We start from the raw sequence: 26,916 nt of genomic DNA on the forward strand, positions 1-26,916 counted from the left end.
CTTTATTATGCTGATCCGACTGATGCCAGCCTTGTATCTCAGACGGAAATCCCTGGAGCGAGCAACAAGGAAATAGTCGAAGTACTCCGTATAGCACCTGCAACAGGAAAAGGAATTATTGAATCGATCAACAACAACCACCACCACCACTACCATGTGACCTCACCGCTCACCGCCCTGGCTGCGATAGACGGAGATGGAGCAATGCGATCAGCTCGAACTACTCCCCACCCGACTGATTCATGCAGCCTTCGTTTCACTGCGCTCTTCATTCGTGGGTCTTGATCCTCGGGCTTACGATTTCGCAGTGTTTTTCAGGAGGTGTGTTGTCGTCACGTCATAGGCCAATAGCCATTACCAACTCCAGTGGCATGGTTGATCTCCGAGGTCTACGACAGACTGTATCAGATATCGGGACCCAAAACTCCACTCCGAACCGTCGCAGTCCAGTTTGAGTTCAACCTTTTCTCAGCAGCCATCAGTGCTCACGACACTTTTCTCTGAAAATCCCCTTTAAAGAGACACTGCTATCAAGCAGAGCCCACCGTGTCGCCACTGTTTCTCTCACGGAGCCTGATTCGGGCAACCTCTTCTCTATTCATGTAAGTTCATGTCGCTACCCTTCGCTTGATTTTGAGACAAGAAAAAGAAAAAAAGAGCCCAAAACGTGCCCCTCCGCCACTGCCGTTATCATCAGACCTGTTGGTACGGACCATGGTCATTGTCAGCCGCTGTTACTGTTATGCAAATATCTTCAATCACAAATTACCGCATGATTAGCATTCTCCCGTGCGAAGAAAAAACGTGCATCCATCTTTCCAATCACAATGTTTTAACCCCGGAGCATTGCTAGCTTCTATTATACTATCTTAAAACCCCTCGTTGGGCGTAATATGACACAGGGGGTCAATTATGGCGTGCTGACAGTTCACTAGTTCCTCGACACGGGGAGTGACCACAACTTATCCCCGCAGGTTCGCAGGGTCGGCTTTCAACATGTCACCAAGCCAGAAGGGTCACTTCAAGCTCCTCCAGAGGTTCAAGCCGGACTACTCGCCCAGCGAGTTTGTTCAGTATGAGTCAACGAGGACTGGCATGAGGGTCGTGGTCATCGACCAGAAGGGTCCTAAGGTCACAGGATATTTTGTCCTAGCTACTGAGATCCACGATGACTCAGGAGCTCCCCACACGTTGGAGCACTTGTGCTTCATGGGGTCGCGGAATTACAGATATAAAGGATTCCTAGACAAACTCGCAACGCGAGTGTACTCTAGCACTAATGCATGGACTGCCACTGACCACACGGCTTACACGCTGGACACAGCGGGCTGGGAGGGTTTCGCTCAGATCTTACCCGTGTACCTAGAGCATGTGATCGCCCCGACCTTGACTGATGAAGGGTGCTATACTGAGGTCCACCACATCGATGGGGCTGGAAACGATGCAGGCGTGGTCTACTCAGAGATGCAAGGAGTACAAAACAACTCCGCCGAATTGATCGACTTGACTGCCCGTCGGTTGACTTACCCGGAAGGTGTAGGTTTCCGTTATGAGACTGGTGGTATGATGGAGCAGCTTCGTGTTCTCACTGCGGAGCGTATCCGAGCATTCCATCGTGAGATGTATCAACCAAAGAACCTGTGTCTGATCATCACGGGTGAGGTAGATCATGAGAACATGCTGAGTGTTTTGGACAAGTTTGAAGATACCATTCTAGATGTCATCCCTAGCCCAGATGCGCCGTTCACCCGCCCTTGGGTGGATTCTAAGCAGGCACCTCCGTTGGAGAAGTCCACCGTACAGAGGGTTGAATTTCCGGAAGAAGACGAGTCTTTTGGAGAGATTGAGATCAGGTTTCTTGGTCCTGATTGCATAGACCCCGTTAACAGTAAGTCAAGGCTCATTCTGCAGTGTAAAGACCGAATACTTACGATCGATAGCTGGGGCTGTCAACGTTGCCCTGTTGTATCTGGCTGGATCGTCTGCTTCGCTGCTAGACAACATTTTGGTGGAGAAGGAGCAGCTCGCCAGCGCAGTCTATTATGCCACCGAGGACCACCCCAGCATCGAAATCCGTTTCACTTTGACTAGTGTTGAAACGAAGAAGATTGCTAGGGTGGAGCAGCGTTTCTTCGAGGTTCTCAAGGATGCAATGGAGAAAGAACTTGATATGAAATATCTTAGGGAATGCATCGACCGACAACGGCGGACTTGGAAGTTCTCGACAGAGACGTCAGCTTCCTCCTTCGCTGAGTATGTGATCTCTGACTTCCTCTTTGGAAAAAGGGACGGGTCCACCATGCTCGATGTCGCGAGCCTGAAGGAGTACGACGTGCTGGAGAAGTGGAGCGAGGAAGATTGGCGCAGCTTCATCAAGAGATGGATTTCTGACGCCAATCACGTCACAATCTTGGGTGTTCCATCCTTGAAGATGTCTGAGACTCTCAAAAAGGAGGAAGAAGCCCGGGTTGCGGAGCAGAAGAAACGACTGGGTGAGGATGGTTTGAAGAAGCTCGCAGACAAGCTTGAAAAAGCCAAGGCCGAGAACGACAAAGAAATCCCTAAAGAAATGTTGGAGAAGTTCCAGATTCCTGGCGTCGAATCTATCCATTTCGTCGAAACGACAACTGCGCGGTCGGGCACTGCTCTGAAACTGGGTCGTCCCGAAAACAAGCCTCAGAGCCTAGTGGATGCTGATGGCTCAGACCTGCCTTTGTTCATACACTTTGAGCACATCCCAAGCAGCTTCGTTCAACTCTCTCTCCTTATCTCCGCCGCAGCCGTTCCAGTGCAACTTCGCCCTCTACTATCTGTGTACACGGAAGCGTTCTTCAACCTGCCGATCCAGCGTGATGGCAAGACCATCGACTTTGAACAGGTCGTTGTTGAATTGGAAAGAGATACGGTTGGTTACTCTATGGAAGGCGCCCGAAGCCTGGGAACTTCCGAAATGCTGCGGATCTCCTTCCAGGTGGAGCTGGAGAAGTACAGCACCGCAATCGCATGGCTTCAGGAGCTTTCTTGGAACTCGATTTTCGACGTTGAGAGACTGCGCGCTATTACTAAACGCCTTCTCTCTGACGTCCCAGACTCCAAGCGAAGCGGCGACGACATGCTGGCGGCAGTGCATGTCATGATTCACTACGCGGCCGAATCTATCGTGCGTGCCCGCAGCACTTTGGTCAAGGCCCGCTATCTGAAGCGGATCAAGAAGCAATTGGCTGACGAGCCGGAAACCGTCGTTGCACGCATGGAGGAGATTCGCCAAGCTCTCTTCCGGTTCGAGAACATGCGGGTTGTGGTTATTGCAGATCTCGAGAAACTGCAGAACCCGGTCTCGGCTTGGAAGCCGTATGCTGAACGGCTGGGAGCGGTTGCCCCCCTTCGACCCATCACAGCCAGACGTCCCTTGCTCAGTGAGGCTGGTCAGCACCTCGGCGGCAAGTCGTATGTGGTGCCTATGCCGACCATCGATTCCTCCTTTGCCTACGCCACGGCGCGAGGCTTGGACACCTACGACGACCCGAATCTGCCTGCCCTGCTGGTCGCGATTGCGTACATGAACGCCGTCGAAGGTCCTCTCTGGGTTGCCGTCCGTGGCAAGGGTCTGGCCTACGGCACGAATTTCGCCTACAACATCGACACCGGATTCGTCAACTTCGATGTGTACCGGTCGCCCAACGCCCACAAGGCCTTCGACTCCAGCAAGCAGATTGTCGAAGACCACCTTTCTGGTGCCATTGCGTTCGATCCCTTGATGATGGAGGGTGCGATCAGCAGCATCGTGGTGAGCTTCGCCAACGAACAGGCCACCATTGCCAATGCCGCCTCGGACAGCTTCATTCGCCAGGTGGTCCGTCGTCTGCCCAGTGACTACAAGGAGAACATGCTCAAGCAGGTGCGCGCCATTACCGTTGAAGAGGTCAAGGGTGCTCTGAGAAAGATCATCCTGCCCTTGTTCAACCCTACGACGGCCAACATCGTCATCACGTGCGCTACTGTAATGGAGGAAGTATGTCAACCCCAATCCCGCACCCCCCCTTCAAAACTCTCGGGATGACTCCTGACTGACCCATCGATCCAGACAATCAAAGAAGGCCTACAAGCCTCCGGCTTCACACCCAAGGTACAGGCCCTCAAGGAGTTCGAGGACGACTACGGACTCAAGACCGGTGATGACAACGATGACGAGGAGGAGGAAGAGGACGACGAGGATTCCGACGATGATGATGACGACGACTCGGAATCCGGCTCCGAAGACGAGGGCTCCGATGAGGAAGAATCCGGCTCCGAGGATGACGATGAAGAGTGATCTTTCTCGTCTTGGTAGGAGCCTTATGAAACCGAATGAACCACACGGTATACTACAGTACCTGAACGTCTAGACGATACGCGGCAATAAACCAGAAGCTAGAAAGCAGTCTTGCTAAGCCATGAAACGAGCATGATCACCTCTTCTTAGAGAAATACATACAAATATATTTGTAAATAAATTTCTTCAAAATTAGAGGGCTGAACAGGCTGTCCCCACGGTGGAGACCCTGCATTGTTTGGTCGGTGCCGCCGAAGAACAACAGGCCGTATCATCTTAAACTGCCATTCCCCTACCATCCAACCAACAAGCTACACGTAAGAGCCAAGACAGTCAGCCAGCCCTCAACAACCGTCTGCACGAAACCTCCGGGCCCAATCGCACAGGTAAAAATCCATGCCAAAGATGTATGTATGTATATGGTACAAAATAGGAAATAGAAAAAGAAACAAGGTAGTAGAATACAACCATCATATCTCAATCTGGATCATCAGCCACCCACCGACACAACCGACGCCCTCGCCTGACCACAGCTGAGCACCGCAGTCAACATACTCCTGTCTAAGATGAAGCACGAAACCGCATGCCCAACTGAGATCTTCCACCTCCGGTCCAACCCATCTAACTCATCGAAGACCCCATATACCCTCTAGTAACAAGAGCCCCAGAGAAATCCAATGCGAGCAACCTCCAAAGAAACATGCAGCACACCGAACACAACAAAAAAAAAGAATAAAACAGAAGAACGGATAAGCCCCCTCCCCCGAAGCTTTCAGCGAGATACACAGCCCATTGGTGTAGAACGGTCACTCGAGACGGAAACAACCAAGCCCCGCCGTCTCCCTTAGGGTAGGGTAGACCCTCAAGGTAGGGTAGAGGTACTTAAGCAACAGAGAAACCGCAGAATCTACCAACTCAAGTTCTTCCGGCCGCGGGCCTTTCTCCGCTGAATGATCTTCCGTCCAGTCCGGGTCTTGACCCGGGACAGGAACCCGTGGCGCCGCTTCTGCACCCGTCGCGAGGGGTTGTAGGTTGACCGCTTTCCGAGCAGGCAGGCGCTGGCGGAGAAGGATCGGGATTGTTGCAGAGAGGCTGTGGTGGGAGATGTGGAGGGGAAGAAGGCGGAGGTCGATGAGAGGATGGCGGTGGAGGGGGCTCGTTGTTGGTGGGAGAGCTGTGCGCGAAGGGGAGAGAAGGCGGAGGAGGAGGAGGAGGTGATGAGGGTGCGGATTGAGGTGGTGTTGGTGGTGGTGGTGGTGGTGGTGGTTCTTGCTGTTGATGCGCGGGCAGCGGCGGCGGCGGGTGCGGAGATGGGGATTCTGGAATTCACGACGGGGTTAGCCTTTGGATATTCGGGTAGTCGCGAAAAGGTGGTGCGCTATGTTCGGTGGGTTTGCGTTTTCTTTCGGCTTAACTTTCCGGGCTTGAATGTCGAGGATTGGGGGAGGGGAAGGGGGGCAGGTTGGCGATATATTGGCGGAAACTAGGTGGTGGTGGTGGATTTGAAAGGGCATCCATCGCAAGCAGTGGTTACCACGTACCTGGTGGCCGCGGTCATGGAGGACCGGAGAGTGGCGGGCACGGCCCGGCACTGAAAGCAGATCATGGCGTCCGACTGCACTGTCAGAATTGAGGCCAAGAGGACGGCAATCAAGCAAGCAACCGGGTCACCGACAGGAGGATCTCAAGTGTGGAGGGAGGGAGAGTTGAGTTGGGTGAGTTGGGTGAGTTGAGTGAGTTGAGTGAGCGTGAGTGAGTGAGTGACGGAGGACGAAAATTGAACACCAACAACGCACGGACCACCTGCGACCTTGACACCAACAACTTTTTTTCTGCCCGCCCGCGGTCTGTCGCCGCAATCTCCATTTCTCCAGATTCCCCATTTGGTCTACACAGACACTTCTACACGCATACACACCAATCACCTCCAGGCGCAAGCTCTGTCGCATATCTCCGATCATTCGAGAGATACAGACCAATTTTTATCGCCCGCCATTGACGACTTTCTATACCCTACACCGGGCGGATCAAAAAAACTACACAAAGTTGCACACGACCACTGAACACTTCCCAACGAAAGCAAACTTCTCCCGCGACAATCACAATGGCCGCCCAAGGTCCCTCGGCTCTCCCTCCCACAACCATCATCTCATCCCGACCGATCTCCCAGTCGGCTGCCCACGACTTCCTCGCGGCGTACCTCGACCGTGCTGCGACGGACCCCGCCCTCCAACCCAACGCCGGAATCAGTGAACATGGCCCCTTGTCGCGCACCACGGCCGCCGCCCCCAATTTGATGCTGCACAATCTGAAGCGCGTGCAGGCCGGTCTGGCTGGCGAGGTCCTGGGTCGGGACCTGACCCTGGCAAAGCTCATGGCCGGAGAGGACGGCGATGCGCAGCAGCAGACCACCGAGGCGGAGCAGGGCCAAGATTGGGAAGATGCCCAGAAATTCCAACAAGAGGGTGAGGCCCTGGAGGGCTCGCAGGACCCGATGGACGCAGATGTCAACATGGAGCAAGATCAAGAGGGACCCGCATCGGGGGCCATCGACAAGGAAGAGAGGAAGCGCCTGAAGAAGGAGCGTAGATTGGCAGAGAAACGGGCCAAGGCCAAGGCTGACACCGATGCCTGAAGACAGGTTGAAGTCTCGCAACAACATTCCGGTTATTGGTACGGTTGGCCATTCTTTTTCGTTTGGGACTCGCTTTTATCGATTCGGGGTTCAACTTAGATATGCATACAGCATTGGGCGCATTCAAGGCGAATATACATAGGAGGTTGCCATTGGTTTGTTTTCTTACTTCTTTTGTTGAGTTCTTCGAATTTATTATACCATTCCAACACCAACAAATTGTCAATTACAATCTCATGTATCAAAGTGCTCGACGGCTCCCGTACTCTACGAATGGCAGAACAGGAGGCTAAACACCCCCAAAGATCTCGACTTGAAGTACTTGAAGTGAAGGGCCTCACAGCTCACGATCCGCAGCCTTGACCGGTTTCTCGCTGTCTTCCTCCTTGAGGTTGGTGACCTTTCCGCCCTTCCAGCCAAGCGCCTTGAGGCGTTCCGAAAGAATAGGATGAGAGTAGTGGTAGCTTGCGTACATCCAGTCAGCATCCATGGTGCTGAGGTTCTGGATCTGGAGCTTGAGAAGAGACTGTGCTAGTTCCTCAGAGTATCCGAGTCCAACAGCGAAGGCGTCTGTGATTCGTCAGTTTCAGTCAACATGTAGCCAAAGTGGACAACGTGAGGGATGAGCACGTACCGGCCTCAAACTCGAACTTGCGGCTGAGAATGTTCATCAACAGCTTGACGACGGCGTCCATGGGAGCGAGGGCGTCGGAGAACAAGAGGAATCCGATCATAATGGGCTGCTGGCTGTGGAAGCCAAATGACTGGTACAGGGACTTGTTGTTCACGAAAGCAGAAAAGAGCGCGAAGATGTAGAACATGTGGAACTGTTATCCTGAGGTTAGCTCATCTCCTATAACAGTTCGGGAAACCAGGAATTCGCGGAACGCACCTGGGCGATACCGAACAGCTTGGTAGTGTGGCTAAGGCTCCAGTGGCCGAGTTCATGACTGAGCACCGCGACCACCTCTTCAGGCTCGCTCTTCTCGATCAAAGTATCATAAATGACGATGTGCTTCTTCCAGGGAAGTCCGTAGAAGTAGGCGTTGCTGTGAGCACTGCGCTTGCTGCCGTCAATGACATGCAGCTCCTTCAGAGGGAATTCGAGCTTCTTGGCAAGGTTCTCAACACCTGTCTTTATCTGGCCGGGCTCTAGGGGCGACAGCTTGTTGAACAGAGGAAGGATAACGATGGGGTAGATTGTAATGGCAAAAACCTGAATGAAGATACCGAAGATCCAGAGGTAGTAGAAGAATGAGTTGCCAGTCTTCTGAATGATCTTGAGAACAGCACTGATGATCGGAGTTCCCAGCACAATACCGAGCATTTGACCCTTGAGCATGTCCGTGACCCAGAGCTTGACGGTCTGCTTATTGAAACCAAACTTCTCCTCAAGAACGAACGTATTGTAGTACGAAACCGGGATAGAGAGAACCGTGCTGATCAAGTTGAAACCGAAGAGAAAGAGGAGTGTCTGTGCAATTTCACCCTGGAACCGAGCTGGAAGATACCGTGCCAACAAGAGACCACTAACACCCCAAAGCTTGGGGAGGACATCGCCGTAGATGAACGCGAGATTCTGAATTTGACTGTAAAGACCTGCAAAGAAACCGAACTTGGCTTTGGCGCGACCATAGGCCTACCGAAAGAGATGGCGCTCGTCAGTAAACTCTCGAGTCGAGGGAGGCAGAACGCATGTATACCTGACTCTGATCATAAACCTTCTGCGACACCTCGCCCTCCAAGACCTGGGGAGGCTTCGTCCGCTGCAAGACCTTGTACTGACGGAAAGACAAGAGTCCTTCTAGCACAAACTGTCCCAGAGAGAACCCCACGAGGACATTTTTCCATGGGAAGAATGGGCGGTCGAGCAGACGCGCCAGTTGCTATTCGGGACACGGTAAGCCGCGTTAGCTCACGCTTCTTTCAATTGACAAGGCGAACGATAGAAATAATAGTCTCGGAACAGCAGTCCTTACCTCGAGAATATACATGGTAGCGTCCGCAGCACAGCAAGAATCCGAGATAGAACCTGCTGCGAAGTGGGCTGTTTCCTCGGACTATGAGGTGATGAGGAGGAAGGACGCCGCGGAGGGGGGGACGTGATGGAGTAAGAAGTACCTGGTGGTAGTTGGTTGCCTTGCAGCCTTAAACAACCGCGGATGTGTTTCACTGCCTATTACCCTATTACAAGTAGGTCAACTAAATACATGCATGTAACATTACTGTCACTATTTTGGGGTTCAATAATAAAGAACAAGACAGGTTGTCAACAAGGACAATGAGTAAGCGACAGGGTCTCTCTCTACCAGGTGAGCAACCATAACCTGACCTAACAAAGATTGAAATAGATTCCAACATACATTCAGTTTCACCAAATTCGACCGAGCCCAGACTATGAGAACAATATGCACAATAATATCATTAAGCAAAGTTCTTAACTTTTATTTCGTTGCATTCATCATCCCCCTATACAGCATCTACAAAAAAAAAGAGGCCATGTATCTTGGACCGAACAATAAGAATGAACAGAAAAAAGAAGATGAAGAAAATGACTTCCACAGAATAGCGTCATAACACACGTCAAAAGAAGTAGCCTTCGCGCACCAACTCCAGCCATGCTACTTCAGCCTCCAATCTGCCTATCCATCCTGCTGCATGCATGGCCTCTTTGTCTCTGCAAACCTCTGGATGGGCCGGCGGGAGTTTGGAAAAGTCTCTCCCGTGCTCCCCAGCAGGTGAGATAGGCGAAGATTGGACTTACTGCGTTCTCTATCCAGGGAATCAGCCCGACACGCGCTTTCATTACCGTAAACCCTTCTATTTCAGAGTAGACCCAGTCCATCAAGGCTAGTTATCAACTAGACTACAATGTCTTCATCAACATTTTCCTGGCTGGACCAAGTTGGAACTCTTCAAGCTACAATAGCTTGTTTTAGTTCGAGACAGGCTCGAGAGTGTTACCGCTGATTGAAAGTTAGTCGGGTTTCATCATGACTCGTACTCCGAGGAGTTGTGAGCGCGCGGCGAGAAGGGAAAACTTACGCGACAATGTTGGCCCATCCAATCAAACGCCAGTGCTTCTCAATTCTGCGGCTGATGGCGATCTTCTCGCCAATCTCAGTACAGGCAGGGCTGGTCAAGCTGAGCTTAGCGGCATCGGCCTTCACACCGACGACCTTGGCACCGGTGGCCGTGGAACCGATGTTAACCATGAGAACCTCGTTCTTGGTCAACTTGGCAACCTTGGCTTGCTTGCCATCGGCGGTCTTAACACCCAACAGGCGACGGAGCAAGAAATAGTTAACCTCCAACTCGGTGTAAATGGCAGGAAGGCGTCCACGGTGACCCAAGACGAAACCGACGAGACGATCAGCACGGCACAGAGTAGGATCGACACGAGTACCGACACCGATCAAACCACCAGGCACAGCAAACTTAAGGTCGTTGTGCTCGGCGAAGAGGGACATAACCCGGGAGAAGATAGGCCGGCACTGGATCTTGCCGTTCTCGTCCTTGGTAACGAGACCAGGACGAATCTCGATTTCGTCGTTCAGCTTCAACACACCAGTGAGGATCGAACCACCAGCAACACCACCCTTCAACTCCTCAATCTCAGCACCGGGCTTGTTCACATCGAAGGACCGAATGACGATCATGTGAGGGGAAGCGGTGAAGTCACGGACAGGGACCGGGATGTGCGAAACCAGGTACTCGTTAACGGCGTCGATGTTGTACTTCAGCTGTGCGGAAATGGGGATAATGGGAGATCCATCGGCGACGGTACCGCGGATGAACTTCAGAATGGACTGGTAGTGTTGCAGAGCTCCATCTTCTCTCATGAGATCCACCTTATTTTGCAGGATGATGATATGGCTGAGCTTCATGATCTCAATAGCTGCCAAGTGCTCCGAAGTCTGAGGCTGGGGGCAAGTTTCGTTTCCGGCGATCAAGAGGAGGGCAGCGTCCATGACAGCGGCACCTGAAAGCATAGTACTCATCAGAATATCGTGACCGGGGCAGTCAACGAACCTACAGTAGAGAGGGTCATCCGTTAGCGGCGGGGCTTGTTGGCTCCAAGGGACAGGGTGAAAGAAACATACGAAACATGTCTCAATAGTCTGTAGCGACCGGAACATCCATCTCTCTCACAAGGCGGGTCGATTTCCTTCTCGCTCTTGAAACTCTTGAAGCAAGTCGGTCTGGGACACTCGGGGTTGTCGCACTTGTAGATCTTGGCGTTGGCATAACCCAGCTTGATGGTGATGTTTCGCTCCAATTCGTTCTTGAAACGGACAGTCTGAACCTCGGAGATGGCCTTGACAACCGTCGACTTTCCGTGAGCGACGTGACCGATGGTACCGATGTTGATCGTGGCCTGGCGCGCAATGATTTCGGGCGTCAGAGGGGTGAGTGTGGACAGGTCGAGAGTCTCTGGGTTGGGCTGCTCGGGCAGCTCTGGCCGCTTAGGCTGGGGGAGGGAGGGCACTCCAGAGTTCTTCATCGCAGACTTCAAGGGCTTCTCCTCAAGGTCGAGGGGCTCCTGATCTTCGATGTCATCGTGACCGTTCGCATCGAGCATGGGGGATCCAGGCTGGGATTCATCGTCTGTGTAATCGCCGTTGGTAGCCATGATTGCGGTGTTGACCAGGAGACGACAACGGGGTAGGTAGGAAAAGGTGGGTTGACGAGGGGGGTGGGTAGGAGGGGCGAATATCCAGGGTCGTCTGGTCGGATGAAAATTGCTGCTTGGAAACGGAGAGGCGATATGATACGGTTTGAGCCAGTGGGGTTCGGGTTTGTGCAGTGGAGAGCGAGTGGGCGGTGGGCAGCGGCAGGATTTACTACAGTGCTCGTATTTGACCAGTTGACCGGCGGAGGGTTGATTGTTGACTCATCGCACAAGAACAATAGTTAACTAGTTCACGAACTAGTTAGCTACTACTCACAGTAGTATTGGGCATTTAAACCATTACAATGAGAAGGCAGGATTCATAACACGTATGCCTTGGTTTTCTATCCATGAACAATACCATGCAAAAAACATAAAATCATTATCTCACGGCTGCAATTCAACAATCCACACTACTTCTCTTCCTAACAACGACAGAGGGGTATATAGGTTTGAATTCCGATGCTACTCATCATCGCTGGCTTCGCTATCAGATTCCTCCTCGCTAACTTCTTCAGCATCCTCGGATTCCTCGTCATCAAACTCGAGGTCGGACGAGTCCTCCGCCGTCAACATCACGAATGCTTTCAGGCAAGTGACCCGATTCCCCGTAGCGTAAGTGTTCAACAGTCGGCCAACCTGGTTAACTTCAGAAGCCTTCTCATCTTTAAAATCGGAATTCTTCTTCTTGTCGCCCTTCTTCTTCTTTGCTACTAGTTCAGTGCCACGCAGCAGCCATACGCGGATCAGGCCTTCGCTATTGGCGGTAACAACCAAGTAGTCGCCCTTGTTGGGCCCTGGCTGATCCTTCAGGCTGAGAACCTCGAAGTCCTTGACTCTGCCGGGAAAACCATGTGCCCTACCGCCGAGCTGGGCGATGACCTTAGCAAATGGAATAGGAGACTCATCCCCCTCCGGTGCGCTCTCGACTTGTTTGGTGGAATAAAAGATGACTCTGCCGTCTTCAGTCGAGACAGCAAGCAATTCATCACTATCCTCGGAAGAGTGGTCGGAGCTGACGTATGTCATCTGGTGAATCTTACTGCGAGGGTTAGGGCACACTCTGCAGATGGGAGTCGAGTCCTGCCAGGGTTAATCAGTTTTGATGCCAACAAATAAACAAGAGCATAGTTGTCGACTTACGATGCCAAAGACGACTGCGCCCCATTCGAAGGCCACAGCAAATTCGTCTCCCTTGGAGTTCCAGACAATTCGCCTTCCTTCACCGGTGCTGTATTTACCTTCCTTGACGCTTTGTAGAATCTCCCGGTTGAAGCTCAAGACTCCAGCTTTCTTGCCAGTTACTAAGTTCCACAATCTCATGCATTTCTCTCCCTTGCCAACACTTAGCATAAGCTTCATACTAGGATGCACGGCGAAGTCGTTGATTCCAGAAGGAGAGCCACCGGGAGGAGCTGTGTCACCGCTTGGGCGGCCCTGCACTTTAGGGTGCGGAGCTTTGATGGTCGAAACGACGGTAAAGTCACGAGTTTTGGTGACGGAGATGGTGTTATCTTCGGCCGCGACCAAGATCTTTGAGCGTGAGGGGAAGCAAAGGGCTGAGATAGGGGCAGAGTGATGCATCAATGAACCCAATTCGCGGTTCTTGGGATTTTCGAGAATTTTGTTACCGGCAAGAGTTGGAACAGTAGGATAATCTTCATTGACAGCCACCGGAGCAGCAGATAACGAGTAGAGGTTGACACGCTCATCAGTAGCGCCAGTTGCCAGGATCACTTGGGGGGCTTCGTTGGAATCTGCCTTGGGCAACGGGGACAGTGCGAGGCATCGAATTGCGGAGGTGTGAGCCTCGAAGAGAAAGTTGTCCACGAATTGGACCAATTCAGAGTCGTTAGAGGTTTCAGAGGCAGTATCGGTGGGTTTCGCAAAGGCTTCGGGAGAAACAGCAGCAGTGAAGCCATGCAACACCCGTTCGTATGAGCCGGTGACAATCTGCAGAGTGATCGCCGGGAAGTCGGTAGCGGTGGCCGCAGGAGTCTCTTGGCTGGTGGTTGACTTGGCAACCTTGGTTGTCTGCTTGAGGCTCTGACGGTCTTTTGCCGTTTCTTCTCTCTTGCGCTTGACCATAATGACTGATGGCTAATGTATTAACTTGGAAGGAGAAAACGTGGGAAGATTTGGATGGAATATCTGAGCGCGATCAGAACGTGGGCAACTTTTTTTTCTGCCAGGCGTTATCAGCGGTGAACGTGGGCGGTGAATCTAGATTGGTCCACGCCGCCATGGTCTGGTGTTTAGATGTCTTTTGTCTCCTCCTTCTCAGATTCTCGTTATCAGTTTGAATGTCTCGAATATGGAGCTGTCTTCGGTATTCCAGATCTCGTCTGCATGTCTATGACTGATCCTTCAGCATGACGTTCCGGGTTGATCATCAATATACAGATTCTGAGCTATAGATCTAGAACATGAAAGCCGAGTACAATCCAACTGATAGTCATACACTGTTCGATCGCATCTTTGTTCGACCCTTATTAGGTGACACAGTGGCAGCAACCCAAAACAGCCCAGAAGGTTTATTTGTTGCATACAGAAAGACCTACATGTAATGCAGGATCTTGCGCGGCAGCGTGTCTTATGTCCTGCTCCAGTATGTCACGTTTGATTTGACTTAGAAGACATTTATACCTGCCACGTCCGGGATCAATCTATACCCATTGGCGGGGTTTGACATGTTACCGGCTCGTTGGCATTGACTTAAGGTGTATTCATAAAGCATCGACAAGATACTGGTAGATGTAAAGGTACACCAGCGTCTTCCATAGTATATATTGAGCGCATGGATTCCTCAACGTTCGTCTCTATGTTGAGCTGTGCTCCAAATGCCTTGCCTTCAGGTCACCATAAGCCAACATGGACAGGAGAATTCGCAAGAGCCCAATATCATCCTTCTTTATCATTTCAGTGTCTGACTCCAAGCTGGCCACTCGCCAGTCAGTGTCAATGATCCTGTTTGCCCAGAAGTCGTAATCTGCGTGGAATCCACCTTGACCTTTGTTGATGGGCCTCCTTCGACTTGGGAGGCCGTCATTTTACCATCGAGATATGAGGTATGGAGAACGAGTAATCCGTAGGCCTTTGGCTCTAGTGGCTTAACTATGGAGAGTGCTACATCCTCAGGTCCTGATATTGCTTATGAGCCGCTCTATAATAGTTATCTGAGCAGTAGCATTTGACGAATAGGCACATATTAAGGTACCAGTAGATGTGCGTAATGCCTTGACATGCATGGGGTAATAGTATTTACTCCAATATGATTGTGCAGATAAGGAGATGACTACCAACTTCACTACTCGAAAACAACCCCAGTCCCAATCCATCAGCCATAAACGATGATCTATGTCGGGTATTCCAGAGTATCAGTTACATATCTAGACCAAGCACCGACAAAAGCACCATAAGGTGTTAGAACCCTCTGCACAGCTGTCCAGTCTGGTAAGTTGAATGAATCATTGCTCTTCTATAGTTACCATATTCTTGAACACCGCAGCCCCGAAGAAGGGATGTTGCGGTTGTTGCCCTAATATACTATACTGCTGCTGCCTATGCAAGAGATTCATAATGTTACACATCAATAAGGAGCTCACCAGGCATACCAGTTATCATAGAGAAGATTAGGTTTATATCCATTGCTACTCCCAGATACAATACAATGCAGTTCCTCGATAAATTATGAAAGCGAAAGCAACCACGCCCGTGGAAGTAAACAGACCTACATTGAAGAGTTACTAGTCCAGTCGGAATTGGACAGTGTTACTGAAGAAGGCAAAGCTCGTGATTAACCTGGTTAACTAAGTTAGTTAGTTACCTACAGCACATTAGTAAGGGGGCTTAATGACCACAGCCTCAGAGGCAACTACCACGCACCGCTATGTCCATTCCGTCGTCACCCAGAGTAACTGTGTATGGTAAAATACCCGTAATTTATCTGTACCTCATGTGAAATCAAATTGAATGTGCTGCTGTTCGCGGCAGTCACCCAGGCTTCCTGCAGTGGTAGTAACCGACTTTCTGTCCCCTCTCTTCCTTTTCCTCCCCTTCCATACATACCAGAACTGCCTCTGGACCCTTCCTCCCTCCTCTCTCCTCCCTCCCCGTACCGTACCCGGCCCAGAAGTCCTCACCACCACCACCTACACTAATACTCACTCTCCCACCATACACCACACCCACCCACCCCCCCAAGAACCCCAAAAATCCCTTCCGCGGTGAAATCTTCGCGTCGTATCTTTGGCATCATCTCCCCTCACCACAACCACCCTTTTCATCCTTTCTGAGCGATTTTTTCCATCTGGATGACTTCGCTCAATTGGTTTCCCTTAATTTTAGCGCGTTAATCGGATGCTGTGTTCCCCGAAATAGACTCCATGCTCCGTGACGAGCTTCTCCGGTCTAAGAAAGATGAGATCGCGTACGTATTTGATTTTGCCCCTATTAATCGCTTGCAAGCAGTCTTTCTATTCCTGCTGGCCCTGCGACTGGGATTTATCGCTCATTTGGAATTTTATAGACGTTGTTTGTCGTCGCGGAAGCGCAAACTGAGCGAGCTCTACTTTGCGACCGTAGGCTTCGCGGGCGCGACCGGGAACGCTCCGGCGGACTCGCTATACCATCACAAGGAACAGGCGTTTCTCGATGCCAACGACCTTACCAGGTAATTTAATTCTTACTCTGCCCTACTGTCACCCAATGCTATTTTCCCCATCGAATTACCTTCCTTTCATGCTCCCCGTTCTATCAGAATTGTCATTTCCCTTCAAGGTAGTCATGAAGGCTCTTGAATGTGCAAATAACTAGGCATGTTGCTGGCAAGACCTACCCACTGACCCTCAACAGAGGCCGATACTTTGATGAAACCACTCTTCCACAGCTACCAGACTATGCAGCGATCCTATCGCGGGATGGCAGGAAGTCCACCGCTACAGCAGCGCCCGTGCCACTACCGGCAGTCGCACCTGCTCCACGGACTCACGATGCTACTCTCGACAGTCCGCCACTGACAACAGAGAATGCTGCCGCGCAGATCAAGCCGAAATCAGGAGAGGAACGTCCAATTCCCCAGCAGCTGCCAACACAGAATCTACAGCAACCCGCAGCTGAACCGCCAGCCCCTGCTCAGGTTGCGCCTGATGTCTCTTCCACCAGGCCCCAGAGCCAGGAAGCATCTTCCCAGCCCAGGAAGCTTGCGCCGGCAGTACCAACACCGACAATAGATCAGAAGGCACATACTGCAACGCTAGGACAGCATGCCAGTGGTCAGGATACAGCATTGGCGGCGGCTGAGGTTAGGTTGGACCAGAAGCAACCAAGTGCCGTGCCACCACCTGCAACACCTACTGTGGTGCCAGTCCAGAAAAAGAATGATGCACGGCCGTCTCTCTCTTTCGGATCCATCCCCAAAGTTCCGGAGCAGCCCCTCTCTCCTGTATCATCAGCCGGCCAATACTCAAACAATACTCCCTTGCCGGTCACCGTGTCGCCAGCTACAAGCCCTGCCGAGGAAGTCAACGACGCTGTTCCGAGACCTGCGAGCCCTAAGGATGAAGAAATTACTAAGACTCTTTCCACTATGGTACCATCAACGCCCGACGAACAACTGCGTTTCGAAGAGGCGCAGTCGCTCAAGCAGACCCTTGCTGCAAGCAAATCCCTCGGCGAGAGTGCGGTCAAAGGCACCACGACGAGCGAAGTTATCGAAGAAAGTGCTGCTCCAACTCCCGTCACTATTGGACAGTCACCAACGGTCGCTCGTATATCACCTCCAACAGTGCCAGCAGAGCTGAAGACATCGCGTGTCGTGGTTGGACATCCCACCGAGCCCCAGCTTTCTGCTAAAGATCAGGCTCAAGCTGGAGCAGGCGTCAAGACCCCGAAAGAAACGACCCCAGCCAAGAAGCCATCACCACCTGCCAATGCAACACCGACAGTTGAAAGAATGACAACTAGAGTGTCATCTGGAGCCATTCGTCATAAATCTGTATCTGAGATCCTCGGAGAGTCACCCAAGCCATCACCTCAGTCTGATAGGCAAAGTCCAGTTGAGAAACCCACAGATGCGACAAAGGCCGTAGCTGAGGCGACTCCTGACTCCACGGCGAGGATGCGATTCAAAGATCGTAAAGCACGGGAGAAGGAGAGAACTAAGTTGTCTACCGTGGTCTTTCCCAAACAGCAGCAGCAGCAACAGTCTCAGGAGAAGAATGATTCGATGGAGATTATCAGGCAGCATGCTGGCGACCTCGGGAAGCTCAATGAAGAGCAAGACTACCTCTTTACTCTGTTTCAAAGTCGAGCCTACACCCCTCCTCGTGGGACAAGTCTCAGCACACTCATCGCTTCTGCTCATAAGACTTTGACGACGTCAAATCACCTGCTTGACTATCAAGAGCAGATGGACTGCCGCACATTGCGTCGGATTTATTCTCTACAGAATGCGAACAGATGGCCCTTGCGTCAGCTGAAGCGTTCGGTTGAACCTCCACGGGAAGGGAGCCATTGGGATGTGCTTCTGAATCATGTGAAGTGGATGCGTACAGATTTTAGAGAGGAGCGAAAATGGAAAATTGCCGCAGCGAAGAGTTGCGCAGACTGGTGTGCAGAATTTGTCAATAGTGATGCAGAGCACCGTTCACTGCTTCGCATCCAGGCAAAGATCCCTCCCGCAAACAAGGCCGACGAAGTTGAGAACAAGTCCAGCTTAATTTCCCCGCCCGAAGAAGACACGGTGGACGAGATGATGATTGTTTCTCAACCTACTCCAGACCTGGTTCCTTCTACTGAAGAAGATTCCGCAAGCGAAGGGTTCAGTGAAGAGCCTCGTCTTCTTGTGGGTGATACGGTCGCACCAGCAGCGATCTTCTCCCTAGGTACAGACGAGTTCACGTTCTCGTTGGACATGACTCCTGCGGCGCAGAAGATTTTGGATGAGCTGCCTATCTATTCTCCCATCATGATCACGCCCGAACTAGACCTACCAGTCTTCAAAGAATCTCCTGACACGGTCTGGAAAACCGAAATTCTTCCTGTTTCTAAGTACGCGCTTGGTAAGGTTACATTCCACGACGATGAACCTGCTCGAAAGCGTAGTCGCTACGATTATTCCCAGTATCGATCTGATCTCGATACTGGTGCACTGGACCTCCCCCCTGAGCAGACAAATGTCGCGCTTTTCCGCTTGGAGAACAGGCACATCCGCGACAGAATTCACCCCGGCCATTCCTTTAGACCCCCTACCGAGCATCCTATGCCATCGGTCGGTTTCTTCGAGTCAAGACAGTCTTCTCAATGGACCTATACCGAGGACGATGAGCTTCGTCGCCTTGTGAAAGAGTATTCCTACAATTGGTCACTAATTTCCAATTGCCTAACACCGTCCTCGCAATTCACATCAGGGGCGGAAAGACGAACACCTTGGGAATGCTTCGAGCGTTGGATAGGCTTAGAAGGGTTGCCTGCTGACATGTCTAAAACCCAATACTTCCGTGCCTACCACCAAAGGCTTGAATCAGCACAGCGCACCATTATGGCACAACAACAAGCGGCTCAGCAACAACAACAACAACAACAACAACAGCAGCAGCAGCAGCAGCAACAACAACAGCAGCAGCAGCCGCAACAGCCGCAACAGTCACAACCGCAACAGCTGCAAGGTAACAACAATAACAGTAACTCGCAGTCACTGCCCCCGATCAGGCGGCGAACTACACAGCCCGTTCGAGTGGATCGGAGACGATCTTCCAAACACCTGGCGTTGCTCGATGCCATGCGCAAACTAGCCAAGAAACGAGAAACCATGCTTCAGAAGCAACAGCACGGTAAGTAATCCAGGGCAAGGTGTCTCTCCTCTTAGCTGAGACTAACCACAACCCTAAGCGTCTCATCTAGCTTCGCTGCGGAAGGTCAACGAGGCCAACCAACCCAAGCCCCCAATCTCATCACCTGCCGAATTTAGCCGACTCAAATATGAGCGTGAGGTGAAGCTTCAGGAGAGACAGGAACAATACCGACAGCAGATGTTCGCTCAGCAGAAAGTAAGGCCTTGCCAGGAATGGACCGTTCTCGAATGGTTGGTCGCTAACGTGCCATCAACAGGCTCATCAAGCCGCGGCCCACCAACAGGCAAACTTGGCCGCTCAACGTGCAGGCCAAGCGCCTAATCAGCAGCAGATGATGAACGCTCCTGGGCGAACCCCCAACGGTATGCCACATCCCGGAGCGCCTGCTATGGCAGCTCAGACACCAAATGGAATCCCCAACGGATTGCCAAATGGAATGCCGACGGGGCTGCCACCTGGTGTTGGTCCCAATCAAGCCCGGCCTCATATGCAGGGCATGGCTAGTGGTACACCTGTTAATGGAGCCATGCCACCCAATCCGATTGCGGTGAAGATGATGCAGCAACAGCCCGGTATGCAACACAATGTCGCTGCCCGTCCCGGGATGCCCATGCAGACGCCTCCAGATAATGCCCGAGTCATCAGGGAAGCCAATCGACTCCAAGAACAACAGCGGATGCTACAATCCAGACAGCAACCGACGCCGCACCCTCATCAGCAACAAACGCAACCCCAGCAGAGTCAGCAGCAATTTCACAGTCAACAGCAGTTCGTGCCACAGGGCTCACACTCTCCGAACCTCAACCTGCCTAATGTCAATGGCAACCCCAATAATCCAGCCATGATGGCTGCTCTACAGGCTGGAGGCGGAATGCAAAGCCCAAATTTCCACAATACCACCCCACAGGGCGTCTCGACACCATCACCTCGAATGGGTCAGCCTAATTTGCTCTCTGGCGGAGTCATTCCTACAATCAGCAGCTTGCAGAACCAGATCCAACGAAGCAACCCGAACATGCCTCCGGAGCAAGTCAGCAAACTGGCTACAGACCGCTTGCACCAGATCCAGCAGCAACGCATGTCGCAGGTTGCCATGAATGCCGCAGCTGGAAACATTGGCAGTGTTCAGGCTAACTACCAGGTCTCGCATGACGCCAATTTTCAGTCGCCTCAGGCTGGGATGAGTGGTGGGCCGGGAATGCAAGTACCCCAGGCTCAAGGATATTCGCCTATGATGCGTGTTCCCCAGCCAGCACAACAAAATCGGGTTGCCATGGGGAGCTCTCCGTCCATGAATGGAGCTGTACCTCAGCCAAGCCGCAGTGTAACCCCACAAACCCAGCGCAGTGGGAGCGTTCAGGCTGGTCCAGTGCCAGGCGCAACGAACAAGAGTCCCAACCCTCCTCAAGCACAGACAGCGACTAGCTGAGCCCCTCCGAACGGATTAGACACTTTGACCGACCTCTGATACCTTTTTTCTTACCCTTTCACTGTACATATTCCTTCCCCCACCTTACTACTTTTTATTCCACGCTTCATTTTGCGCCTTGGACCATGCCATGCCTCTTATGAAATCAGCTTCCTGGCGGCACATCTCCTATCCAAAGCTCCTCACTGCCTTCAACTTCGATTCCCAACATCACCCTCTCAGTCTTCAGCTTCCCTTCCCACGTTTGTTACCCTCTTCTTCCCTCCCCCTTATTTCACCTTTTTTGCCGCTGATTTACGGCTTGAGCTCCATTTTTTTTTCTGGGAAGGATATCTCTTATCTGTGTTCCGGGGGCCTTACTGCATTATCTAAATTTCTCTGCGCTTTTGTACTACATGTATTGATAGGACGGATACAAAAGGGGGCGGCGAGGATATAACTTGGAAGGCCAATTGGAATGGACGGGCTCAAAAGAAATAATGAACCACGATTGTACGATTACTGCTCAGCTTGTTGATTCCATGCGTTTTAATTCTTCCCCTTTGGGGATACAAAGAAGGTCCTTGAGGACTAAAACCCATGTAAGCGCGCGTCTAGCCCCGAGCCTCCGATTTTGCCACCGCCTCGGCCTTGCATATTACGCAAGTGAGCTTTCCCAACACTAGAACTTGCCCGACAACATATTGAAACCAACTCTCCAGACAATTCCTAGTTCAAACTCTCTAGAGAGCATAGCTAGGTCTTGGTCCAATCCAGCGCCAATTCGCATTCTACCTCAAATGGAGTGAACGGTAGCTCTTGTACCCATCCAAGACACCACGAACACACTGCTACTCAAACACTCACAGCTTCTTTGAACTCTTTGTCCCCTCCCAAAAAAGCACGGAGTGTGAAGACAAGCACCATGTCCTCCTCCGATCCCCCGCCAAGCTGCAGCACACCAAAGCCCTTTTCCCTCTCCCTGGGCAAAGGAAGTCCCAACGGCGACAGCGGCAACCCTCCCAAGAAACCGACCACCTTCAACCTCAAATCCACCAAGCCTACCGATCCTTCTTCTTCGTCAAGTACGCGCTCCCTCCCTCTCGCCGCGCGCGGTGGTCGCCCCACACCCCGACAACTTCACCATGACGACGACTCGGACGACGACGACGACGCTGCTCCCGCCCACGAAGAAGTCACCGGCTTCGATACGGTCACGGGCGGCGCCATCTCCGCCGCCGACGCGGCCGCCAACCAGCCGCTGGTGATTCCGGTGACGAGTACCAATAATTGGCGGGATCGGCCGGGAATCAGTCGTCGAGCAGCGCCGGCGCAACAGCGGGGTACGAAGAACCTGCTGCCGAAGGAGGTCCAGGCTATCCAGGAGGCGCAGCGACGCGGGGAGATCGCCGGGGCGACGGTCGAGACGGAGGGGCCGAGCACGGCCTATGGGCTGAGTTTTGCGGCGGCAAAGAAACAGGATCTAGATGGGGAACAGGAAATGGAGGATGTCGGGCCTCAGAAAGCGGCGGATGAGGAGAGGGATAGGGCGGCGCCCATGACGCAGGATGAGATCGCGTTGCAGGCGCTCATTCGGGAGAGCAAAGGCGAGACTGCTGAAGGGGGTCGGTCGGATCTGGTGATTGAGGCTGCTGCTGCTGCTGGTTCTGCTGCCGGGGAATTCGGCGAGACGAGTTCGTTCCGCGCGGATATTGCCTCGCGACCCGAATCGGCGACGCTGGATCAGTATAATGCGATCCCTGTGGAGGAGTTCGGCGCGGCGCTGTTGAGGGGAATGGGCTGGAAGGAAGGGCAGGCTGTTGGCAAGGGGAAGTATGGGGGTGCGACGGCGAATCAGGGCAATAAAGCGCGAGTCCCGGAGCGAAGGCCGGGGTTTCTGGGGATCGGAGCCAAGGATGTTTCCGGGGGTAAAGGCGCAGAGGCGGAATTGGGCGCGTGGGGAAAGGCGGCCATGCGCAAAGGGTCGCGCAAGGCCGGTCAGGAAGGAGGGATGAATACGGAGGGTGTCTATATGCCCGTCATGATGCGGAATACGAAGACGGGCGAGTTTATCACCGAGGAGGAACTGTCGACCATGAAGAAGGAGGCGAAGAAACAGACCGATGATGACGAGTGGAAGGCACGGCGAGATCGCAATCTGGAGAGGAGCAGCAGGCGCGATCGGGATGATCGTCCCAGAGAGAGTGACCGCGACTTCCGGCGGAGGGACTACGATGACGACAGGCGCAAGAATGGGTCGTCGAGGAGGGATCGGAGTCGGTCGTCGAGTGATCAGCATTCGAGAAGACGCAGATATGAGGATGATGGCAGTGATAGCCGTGATGATCGCTATTACCGAGAGAGAGACAGAGACAGAGATCGTGACTCTCGCCGGGACCGGGACCGGGACCGCGAAAGAGACAGAGACAGCGACAGGAACAGGGACCGCGAAAGAGACCGCGACAGGAGCCACCGATCTCGCGACGACGACCGCTACAGTTCGAGGTACTCCTCGTCGAATACTTCAAGCAGACATCGCGATCGCGATCGAGACCGCGACAGTGACCGCGACTCACATCGGAGACGAAGGTATGACGACCGGTGAAAGGTATTTCAGAGTCGACCTACGTGTATAGTCATGGATATAGCCTCTTCTTCTCTGAAGATGTCGCATTAACACCTAAATGAACATAACTTTTTACATCGCCGATTTTCCCTCCCAAGAAAGATCATGGAGCAAGACAGCAAGGACTCCGCTCATAGCGCCAGTGTATCACAACAATTCCAAAAGCAGATTATCTTTTGTCTATCTATACATGTTTCTCATTCATGACCGGGGGATCCGTGACCCTGTGTTTTCACGACCCCAGCATGACAACATCCTTCTCGGACTCGTTGGAATTCTCCTCCAAGGAGCCGGCGAAGAAGTCGTACGTACTCGCGGCGCCCAATCCACCCAATCCCACGCCGCCATCCATCTCTGCTAGCACCCACTCCACGAGATAGCTCTCGTCGGTGAGCTCCTCAATCCGCCGGTAGTGGCGGTCCGTGTAGGCAGCCAGAGCCTGCAGGATTTCCTTCAACCCTGCACTAGCGCGGCTATCGCTGCGTCGCTTTGCCTTGGCTGATGCAAGCTCGACGAATGTTGAGGCAGGGTAGGACCGGAAAAGAGCGAACAGAATCCGTTGCGCCACTCTGGATGTGCGTGCATTCGTGTTCCAATCACGGACGCGGAGAAGAAGGGTGCGGAGGTTGTCGGGGTCAAGGGTTTGGAGGACCTCGTCAATGGAGGCGTTGCCGGTGAGGCTGTTCTCATTCTGGAGATCCTTTGTCTCGTCTGAGTTCGGGTCATCGGCAGCGTCGATGGCGGAAGTGAAGAGGGAGAGGAGACGACCAGGGTGGTTCAGCTGAAGCGCCAATGTGATGGCTTCGCGATAAGCACCGGCCCGGATGTAGTTCTGTAGCTGCTGATCCTGTTCGATACGAGCCGAGTTGGCATTCACGGCGGCCGTGTAAGTGGCAGAAGTGGTATCGGTCCAGAATGTGACCGTGGAGTCGGCAGAGCCGGAGACAAGACCATAGGGAGAGGAGGTTTTGAATGTGGTAGGGAACGGAACATCTTCGCGGGAGCCGGAGGGAGTCGGGCTGGCAAGCGCCCAGACGCGATCCTCGTGGTTGTCCAGAGTAGTCTCAAGCTCGCCTGAGTAAGGGGACCAGATCTTGACCAAGCCATCGGCCGCAGCCGAGGCCACCAAAGGTCGCAGTTGTGCGGCGGCCGTGTTGGGTGCCAGCGCAGATTCTTCTTCCTCGTCCTCGATTTCTTCCTGGTGGGACAGATCCGAAGGCGGGAGCCAGATTACCTTAAGCACACTATTCGTGTGGCCTTCGAAGGTGAGGAGACAGCTGTAGTCTGCCAGACTCCAGATCTTGATGGTTTTGTCACCCGAGCCTGTGGCGATCAAGCCTCTGTTGGTGCTAGTTCCGCTGTCGGAGTTGAGGATAGGAGTGCCGCGAGGGGCAAACCGCGCTGACCAGACACCTCGCTTGTGTCCGCGCAGGATACCCACCGTGGTGCCATCCTCGGTCGACCAGATCTTGACAGTACGATCCTGGGAGGCAGATGCGAACAGCGTCGCGGAGGGGTTGACATCCAAAGCATTGATATCTTTTTCGTGTGCTTTTCGGGTATACACGGCCTTGGGATGATGGGGCTTGGAAGAGCTCAGCGGAGGCAATTTGCCGATATCCCAGCGCTTGATGGTCCGGTCTTGAGAACCCGTAAGCAAGAAAGCAGGAGGATGGTTCAGAGGATCATTGTAGGCAGGGGTGTTGGCGGGAGGTGGGACTCGGGGGAAACTAATAGCACCCAATGATTCGGCATGACCGGTGAAGACTGCAAAGCACGTATATGACGAAGACTTGGGGTCGAGACGCCAGAGACGTGCGGTGTTATCCTTTGCACCAGTGACCAGCCAGTGACCAGACCAGTCTACATCAAGACAGATGATAATGTCGTCATGGCCCTCGAGATGTGTGATATCAGCACCAAAGTATCCTTCATTATTGGCAGACGGCCTGTCTTCGGATGGCCCAACTGATACGATGCGGATGCTTTCGGTGTTTGTAGCCAGGGCCAGCATCGAACGGTCAGGGCCGACATATGCGAGATCAATAATATCGTCGTCGTTGCCCGAGATGCGCCGGATGATCGGCAAAGGATCGATTGTGGTCCCTGGCTTGTAGTTGGACAAGGGCTCCAGAGAGTAAAACCGGATGGTCTGGTCAGCATGAACTGTCAATGCAGATGTCATGCCAGGAGAATATTGAATCGCCACAACGGCCTCATATTCAGAGGCAGGTTCTTGTTCCGCAGTGACCTCGCCTCCACGATTGCAGTCCCACACACGCAAGCGACCATTTTCACCCGCAACCAGACACAAACCACTATCGGCGACAAAGCAGGAGGCCTCCACACTTTCGAGGACCGGAATGATCCTCCGCGTCTTGAAAGTCCGCATGTCCCACACAATCACAGTCTTATCACGGCTAGCCGAAAGCAAGGCATTCTCCGATGGCGAATATGAGAGGCTGCGCACAACCGAAACATGAGACTCGAGCGACGCGATAGGCTTCCTCTTGTTCAAATCCCACACGCAAACCTTACCCTCCTCATCTCCGGAGGCAAGCCGGAAAACTCCCGTTGAATCCTCTGCGGTCTCGTCGTCATCTGAGTCTTTCGATTGATTCTTGTTCTTCCTCTTACTCGAGGACGATTTGTTCGGAAAGTCTGGCGCCTGGAAGAAGCACAGGGCTGAGATGACACCTCCATGGCCATGGAAGGTATGTGTGATAAAACCGCCTCGAATATCCCAGACCTTAATCGAGCCATCCGCGGCGCCAGTCGCCAGTAAGGTACCAGTAGGATCGATTGCAGTCGTCACAACAGGTGCTGTGTGAGGCTTGAGACTTCTGGCTAATTTCGCGTCGATCGTACGTGTGGATTCGTCGAGAGGTGACAGAGAGTAGATTCGCATGGACATGGACCGCGAGCACATAACAACATGTGAGGCCGATGGGGAGACTAAGCACAGTTAGGAAGACCGAACAGTAAATCACTCGAGGCCAGAGGGTTGCATACTAGCTAAGCTTGTGATAATTTCGCCATCCTAGATATGTCCATATAAGCGGCTTGCAAACACAGCGGTGATGTAGAGTACTTACGCCTTCCAGACTAGCGACCTGGTCTCCAGTCTCCAGGTCAATGACGAGAGCATCTTCACTGATGCATGTAACCAGGAAACGGCCACTGGCATCGAGCGCAGTGCTTCCTCCGGTGTAGATAGGACGAAGTGTGCGAGACGCCTCGAAGGTCGTCTTCACCACGGCTTTAGACATGATATGTGAAACTATTCAGCGATTGAAAGCCGAGAGTCTATCGCGCCATGCTAGATCCAATAGGATCCACGTCAACAAGATATTCTGCGGTTGCTGGACGCCGCTCAACTCGCCGTCGCACCGGAAACTTCTGATCTTTTT

The 26,916-nt window shown here is 52.6% G+C and overlaps 9 protein-coding genes across 9 annotated transcripts; 5 read left to right on the plus strand and 4 right to left on the minus strand.

The window, feature by feature from the left end:
- Nucleotides 1–996: 996 nt before the first annotated feature.
- On the plus strand, nucleotides 997–4,312 carry BO66DRAFT_434645 (putative zinc metalloprotease; the record flags this gene model as incomplete). Its single annotated transcript, XM_025650788.1, has 3 exons — nucleotides 997–1,888; nucleotides 1,941–4,012; nucleotides 4,085–4,312. The coding sequence occupies 3 exons, from the start codon at nucleotides 997–999 to the stop codon at nucleotides 4,310–4,312; spliced, it is 3,192 nt and encodes a 1,063-aa protein (XP_025508091.1).
- A 743-nt stretch (nucleotides 4,313–5,055) lies between these two features.
- Nucleotides 5,056–5,846, plus strand: BO66DRAFT_388325 (uncharacterized protein). The gene has a single exon (XM_025646529.1). It carries the CDS (start codon nucleotides 5,530–5,532, stop codon nucleotides 5,797–5,799), a length of 270 nt encoding a protein of 89 aa, XP_025508092.1. The 5' UTR covers nucleotides 5,056–5,529; the 3' UTR covers nucleotides 5,800–5,846.
- A 319-nt stretch (nucleotides 5,847–6,165) lies between these two features.
- BO66DRAFT_145488 (uncharacterized protein) lies at nucleotides 6,166–7,242 on the plus strand. Its single transcript, XM_025642101.1, has one exon. It carries the CDS (start codon nucleotides 6,417–6,419, stop codon nucleotides 6,945–6,947), a length of 531 nt encoding a protein of 176 aa, XP_025508093.1. The 5' UTR covers nucleotides 6,166–6,416; the 3' UTR covers nucleotides 6,948–7,242.
- BO66DRAFT_341091 (zinc metalloprotease) lies at nucleotides 7,096–9,029 on the minus strand. Its single transcript, XM_025644428.1, has 5 exons — nucleotides 8,927–9,029; nucleotides 8,651–8,833; nucleotides 7,840–8,586; nucleotides 7,582–7,774; nucleotides 7,096–7,517 (listed from the first exon to the last, which is right to left on the minus strand). The coding sequence occupies exons 1-5, from the start codon at nucleotides 8,939–8,941 to the stop codon at nucleotides 7,285–7,287; spliced, it is 1,371 nt and encodes a 456-aa protein (XP_025508094.1). The 5' UTR covers nucleotides 8,942–9,029; the 3' UTR covers nucleotides 7,096–7,284.
- A 393-nt stretch (nucleotides 9,030–9,422) lies between these two features.
- BO66DRAFT_388327 (translation initiation factor eIF2 subunit gamma) lies at nucleotides 9,423–11,696 on the minus strand. Its single transcript, XM_025646530.1, has 3 exons — nucleotides 11,051–11,696; nucleotides 9,993–10,979; nucleotides 9,423–9,913 (listed from the first exon to the last, which is right to left on the minus strand). Exons 1-3 carry the CDS (start codon nucleotides 11,578–11,580, stop codon nucleotides 9,883–9,885), a joined length of 1,548 nt encoding a protein of 515 aa, XP_025508095.1. The 5' UTR covers nucleotides 11,581–11,696; the 3' UTR covers nucleotides 9,423–9,882.
- A 304-nt stretch (nucleotides 11,697–12,000) lies between these two features.
- BO66DRAFT_468113 (putative 60S ribosome biogenesis protein Mak11) lies at nucleotides 12,001–13,740 on the minus strand. The gene is made up of 2 exons (XM_025652626.1): nucleotides 12,763–13,740; nucleotides 12,001–12,702 (listed from the first exon to the last, which is right to left on the minus strand). The coding sequence occupies exons 1-2, from the start codon at nucleotides 13,705–13,707 to the stop codon at nucleotides 12,085–12,087; spliced, it is 1,563 nt and encodes a 520-aa protein (XP_025508096.1). The 5' UTR covers nucleotides 13,708–13,740; the 3' UTR covers nucleotides 12,001–12,084.
- A 2,080-nt stretch (nucleotides 13,741–15,820) lies between these two features.
- Nucleotides 15,821–21,397, plus strand: eaf1 (MYB and HSA domain protein). The gene is made up of 5 exons (XM_025644429.1): nucleotides 15,821–16,048; nucleotides 16,148–16,291; nucleotides 16,474–19,451; nucleotides 19,510–19,667; nucleotides 19,729–21,397. The coding sequence occupies exons 1-5, from the start codon at nucleotides 16,005–16,007 to the stop codon at nucleotides 20,899–20,901; spliced, it is 4,497 nt and encodes a 1,498-aa protein (XP_025508097.1). The 5' UTR covers nucleotides 15,821–16,004; the 3' UTR covers nucleotides 20,902–21,397.
- Nucleotides 21,398–21,583: 186 nt separating this feature from the next.
- Nucleotides 21,584–23,579, plus strand: spp2 (spliceosome ATPase-activating subunit SPP2). Its single transcript, XM_025646531.1, has one exon. It carries the CDS (start codon nucleotides 21,806–21,808, stop codon nucleotides 23,483–23,485), a length of 1,680 nt encoding a protein of 559 aa, XP_025508098.1. The 5' UTR covers nucleotides 21,584–21,805; the 3' UTR covers nucleotides 23,486–23,579.
- Nucleotides 23,580–23,585: 6 nt separating this feature from the next.
- Nucleotides 23,586–26,852, minus strand: BO66DRAFT_388331 (U3 snoRNA-associated protein UTP13). The gene is made up of 3 exons (XM_025646532.1): nucleotides 26,602–26,852; nucleotides 26,519–26,546; nucleotides 23,586–26,461 (listed from the first exon to the last, which is right to left on the minus strand). Exons 1-3 carry the CDS (start codon nucleotides 26,773–26,775, stop codon nucleotides 23,739–23,741), a joined length of 2,925 nt encoding a protein of 974 aa, XP_025508099.1. The 5' UTR covers nucleotides 26,776–26,852; the 3' UTR covers nucleotides 23,586–23,738.
- Between the last annotated feature and the right edge of the window lie 64 nt (nucleotides 26,853–26,916).

This window comes from Aspergillus aculeatinus (assembly GCF_003184765.1).
Source record: "Aspergillus aculeatinus CBS 121060 unplaced genomic scaffold BO66scaffold_4, whole genome shotgun sequence".
Taxonomy (NCBI): Eukaryota; Fungi; Ascomycota; class Eurotiomycetes; order Eurotiales; family Aspergillaceae; genus Aspergillus; species Aspergillus aculeatinus.

Excerpts from the sequence above, each read along its gene's own strand:
- BO66DRAFT_388325 (XM_025646529.1), top strand. The coding sequence starts at position 5,530 with ATGAGGGTGCGGATTGAGGTGGTGTTGGTGGTGGTGGTGGTGGTGGTG.
- BO66DRAFT_145488 (XM_025642101.1), top strand. The coding sequence starts at position 6,417 with ATGGCCGCCCAAGGTCCCTCGGCTCTCCCTCCCACAACCATCATCTCA.
- BO66DRAFT_341091 (XM_025644428.1), bottom strand. Across the intron at positions 8,587-8,650 it reads AGGTTTATGATCAGAGTCAG|GCCTATGGTCGCGCCAAAGC; the intron begins GTATACATGCGT and ends CTCTTTCGGTAG. Across the intron at positions 7,518-7,581 it reads CAAGTTCGAGTTTGAGGCCG|ACGCCTTCGCTGTTGGACTC; the intron begins GTACGTGCTCAT and ends GACGAATCACAG.
- BO66DRAFT_388327 (XM_025646530.1), bottom strand. The coding sequence starts at position 11,580 with ATGGCTACCAACGGCGATTACACAGACGATGAATCCCAGCCTGGATCC. Across the intron at positions 10,980-11,050 it reads AGACTATTGAGACATGTTTC|GTTCGTTGACTGCCCCGGTC; the intron begins GTATGTTTCTTT and ends TCTCTACTGTAG. Across the intron at positions 9,914-9,992 it reads GGATGGGCCAACATTGTCGC|CGGTAACACTCTCGAGCCTG; the intron begins GTAAGTTTTCCC and ends ACTTTCAATCAG.
- BO66DRAFT_468113 (XM_025652626.1), bottom strand. The coding sequence starts at position 13,707 with ATGGTCAAGCGCAAGAGAGAAGAAACGGCAAAAGACCGTCAGAGCCTC. Across the intron at positions 12,703-12,762 it reads GCGCAGTCGTCTTTGGCATC|GACTCGACTCCCATCTGCAG; the intron begins GTAAGTCGACAA and ends TAACCCTGGCAG.
- eaf1 (XM_025644429.1), top strand. The coding sequence starts at position 16,005 with ATGCTCCGTGACGAGCTTCTCCGGTCTAAGAAAGATGAGATCGC. Across the intron at positions 16,292-16,473 it reads GATGCCAACGACCTTACCAG|AGGCCGATACTTTGATGAAA; the intron begins GTAATTTAATTC and ends GACCCTCAACAG. Across the intron at positions 19,668-19,728 it reads AGATGTTCGCTCAGCAGAAA|GCTCATCAAGCCGCGGCCCA; the intron begins GTAAGGCCTTGC and ends TGCCATCAACAG.
- spp2 (XM_025646531.1), top strand. The coding sequence starts at position 21,806 with ATGTCCTCCTCCGATCCCCCGCCAAGCTGCAGCACACCAAAGCCCTTT.
- BO66DRAFT_388331 (XM_025646532.1), bottom strand. The coding sequence starts at position 26,775 with ATGTCTAAAGCCGTGGTGAAGACGACCTTCGAGGCGTCTCGCACACTT. Across the intron at positions 26,547-26,601 it reads AGGTCGCTAGTCTGGAAGGC|GATGGCGAAATTATCACAAG; the intron begins GTAAGTACTCTA and ends GGACATATCTAG. Across the intron at positions 26,462-26,518 it reads AATTATCACAAGCTTAGCTA|TCTCCCCATCGGCCTCACAT; the intron begins GTATGCAACCCT and ends AACTGTGCTTAG.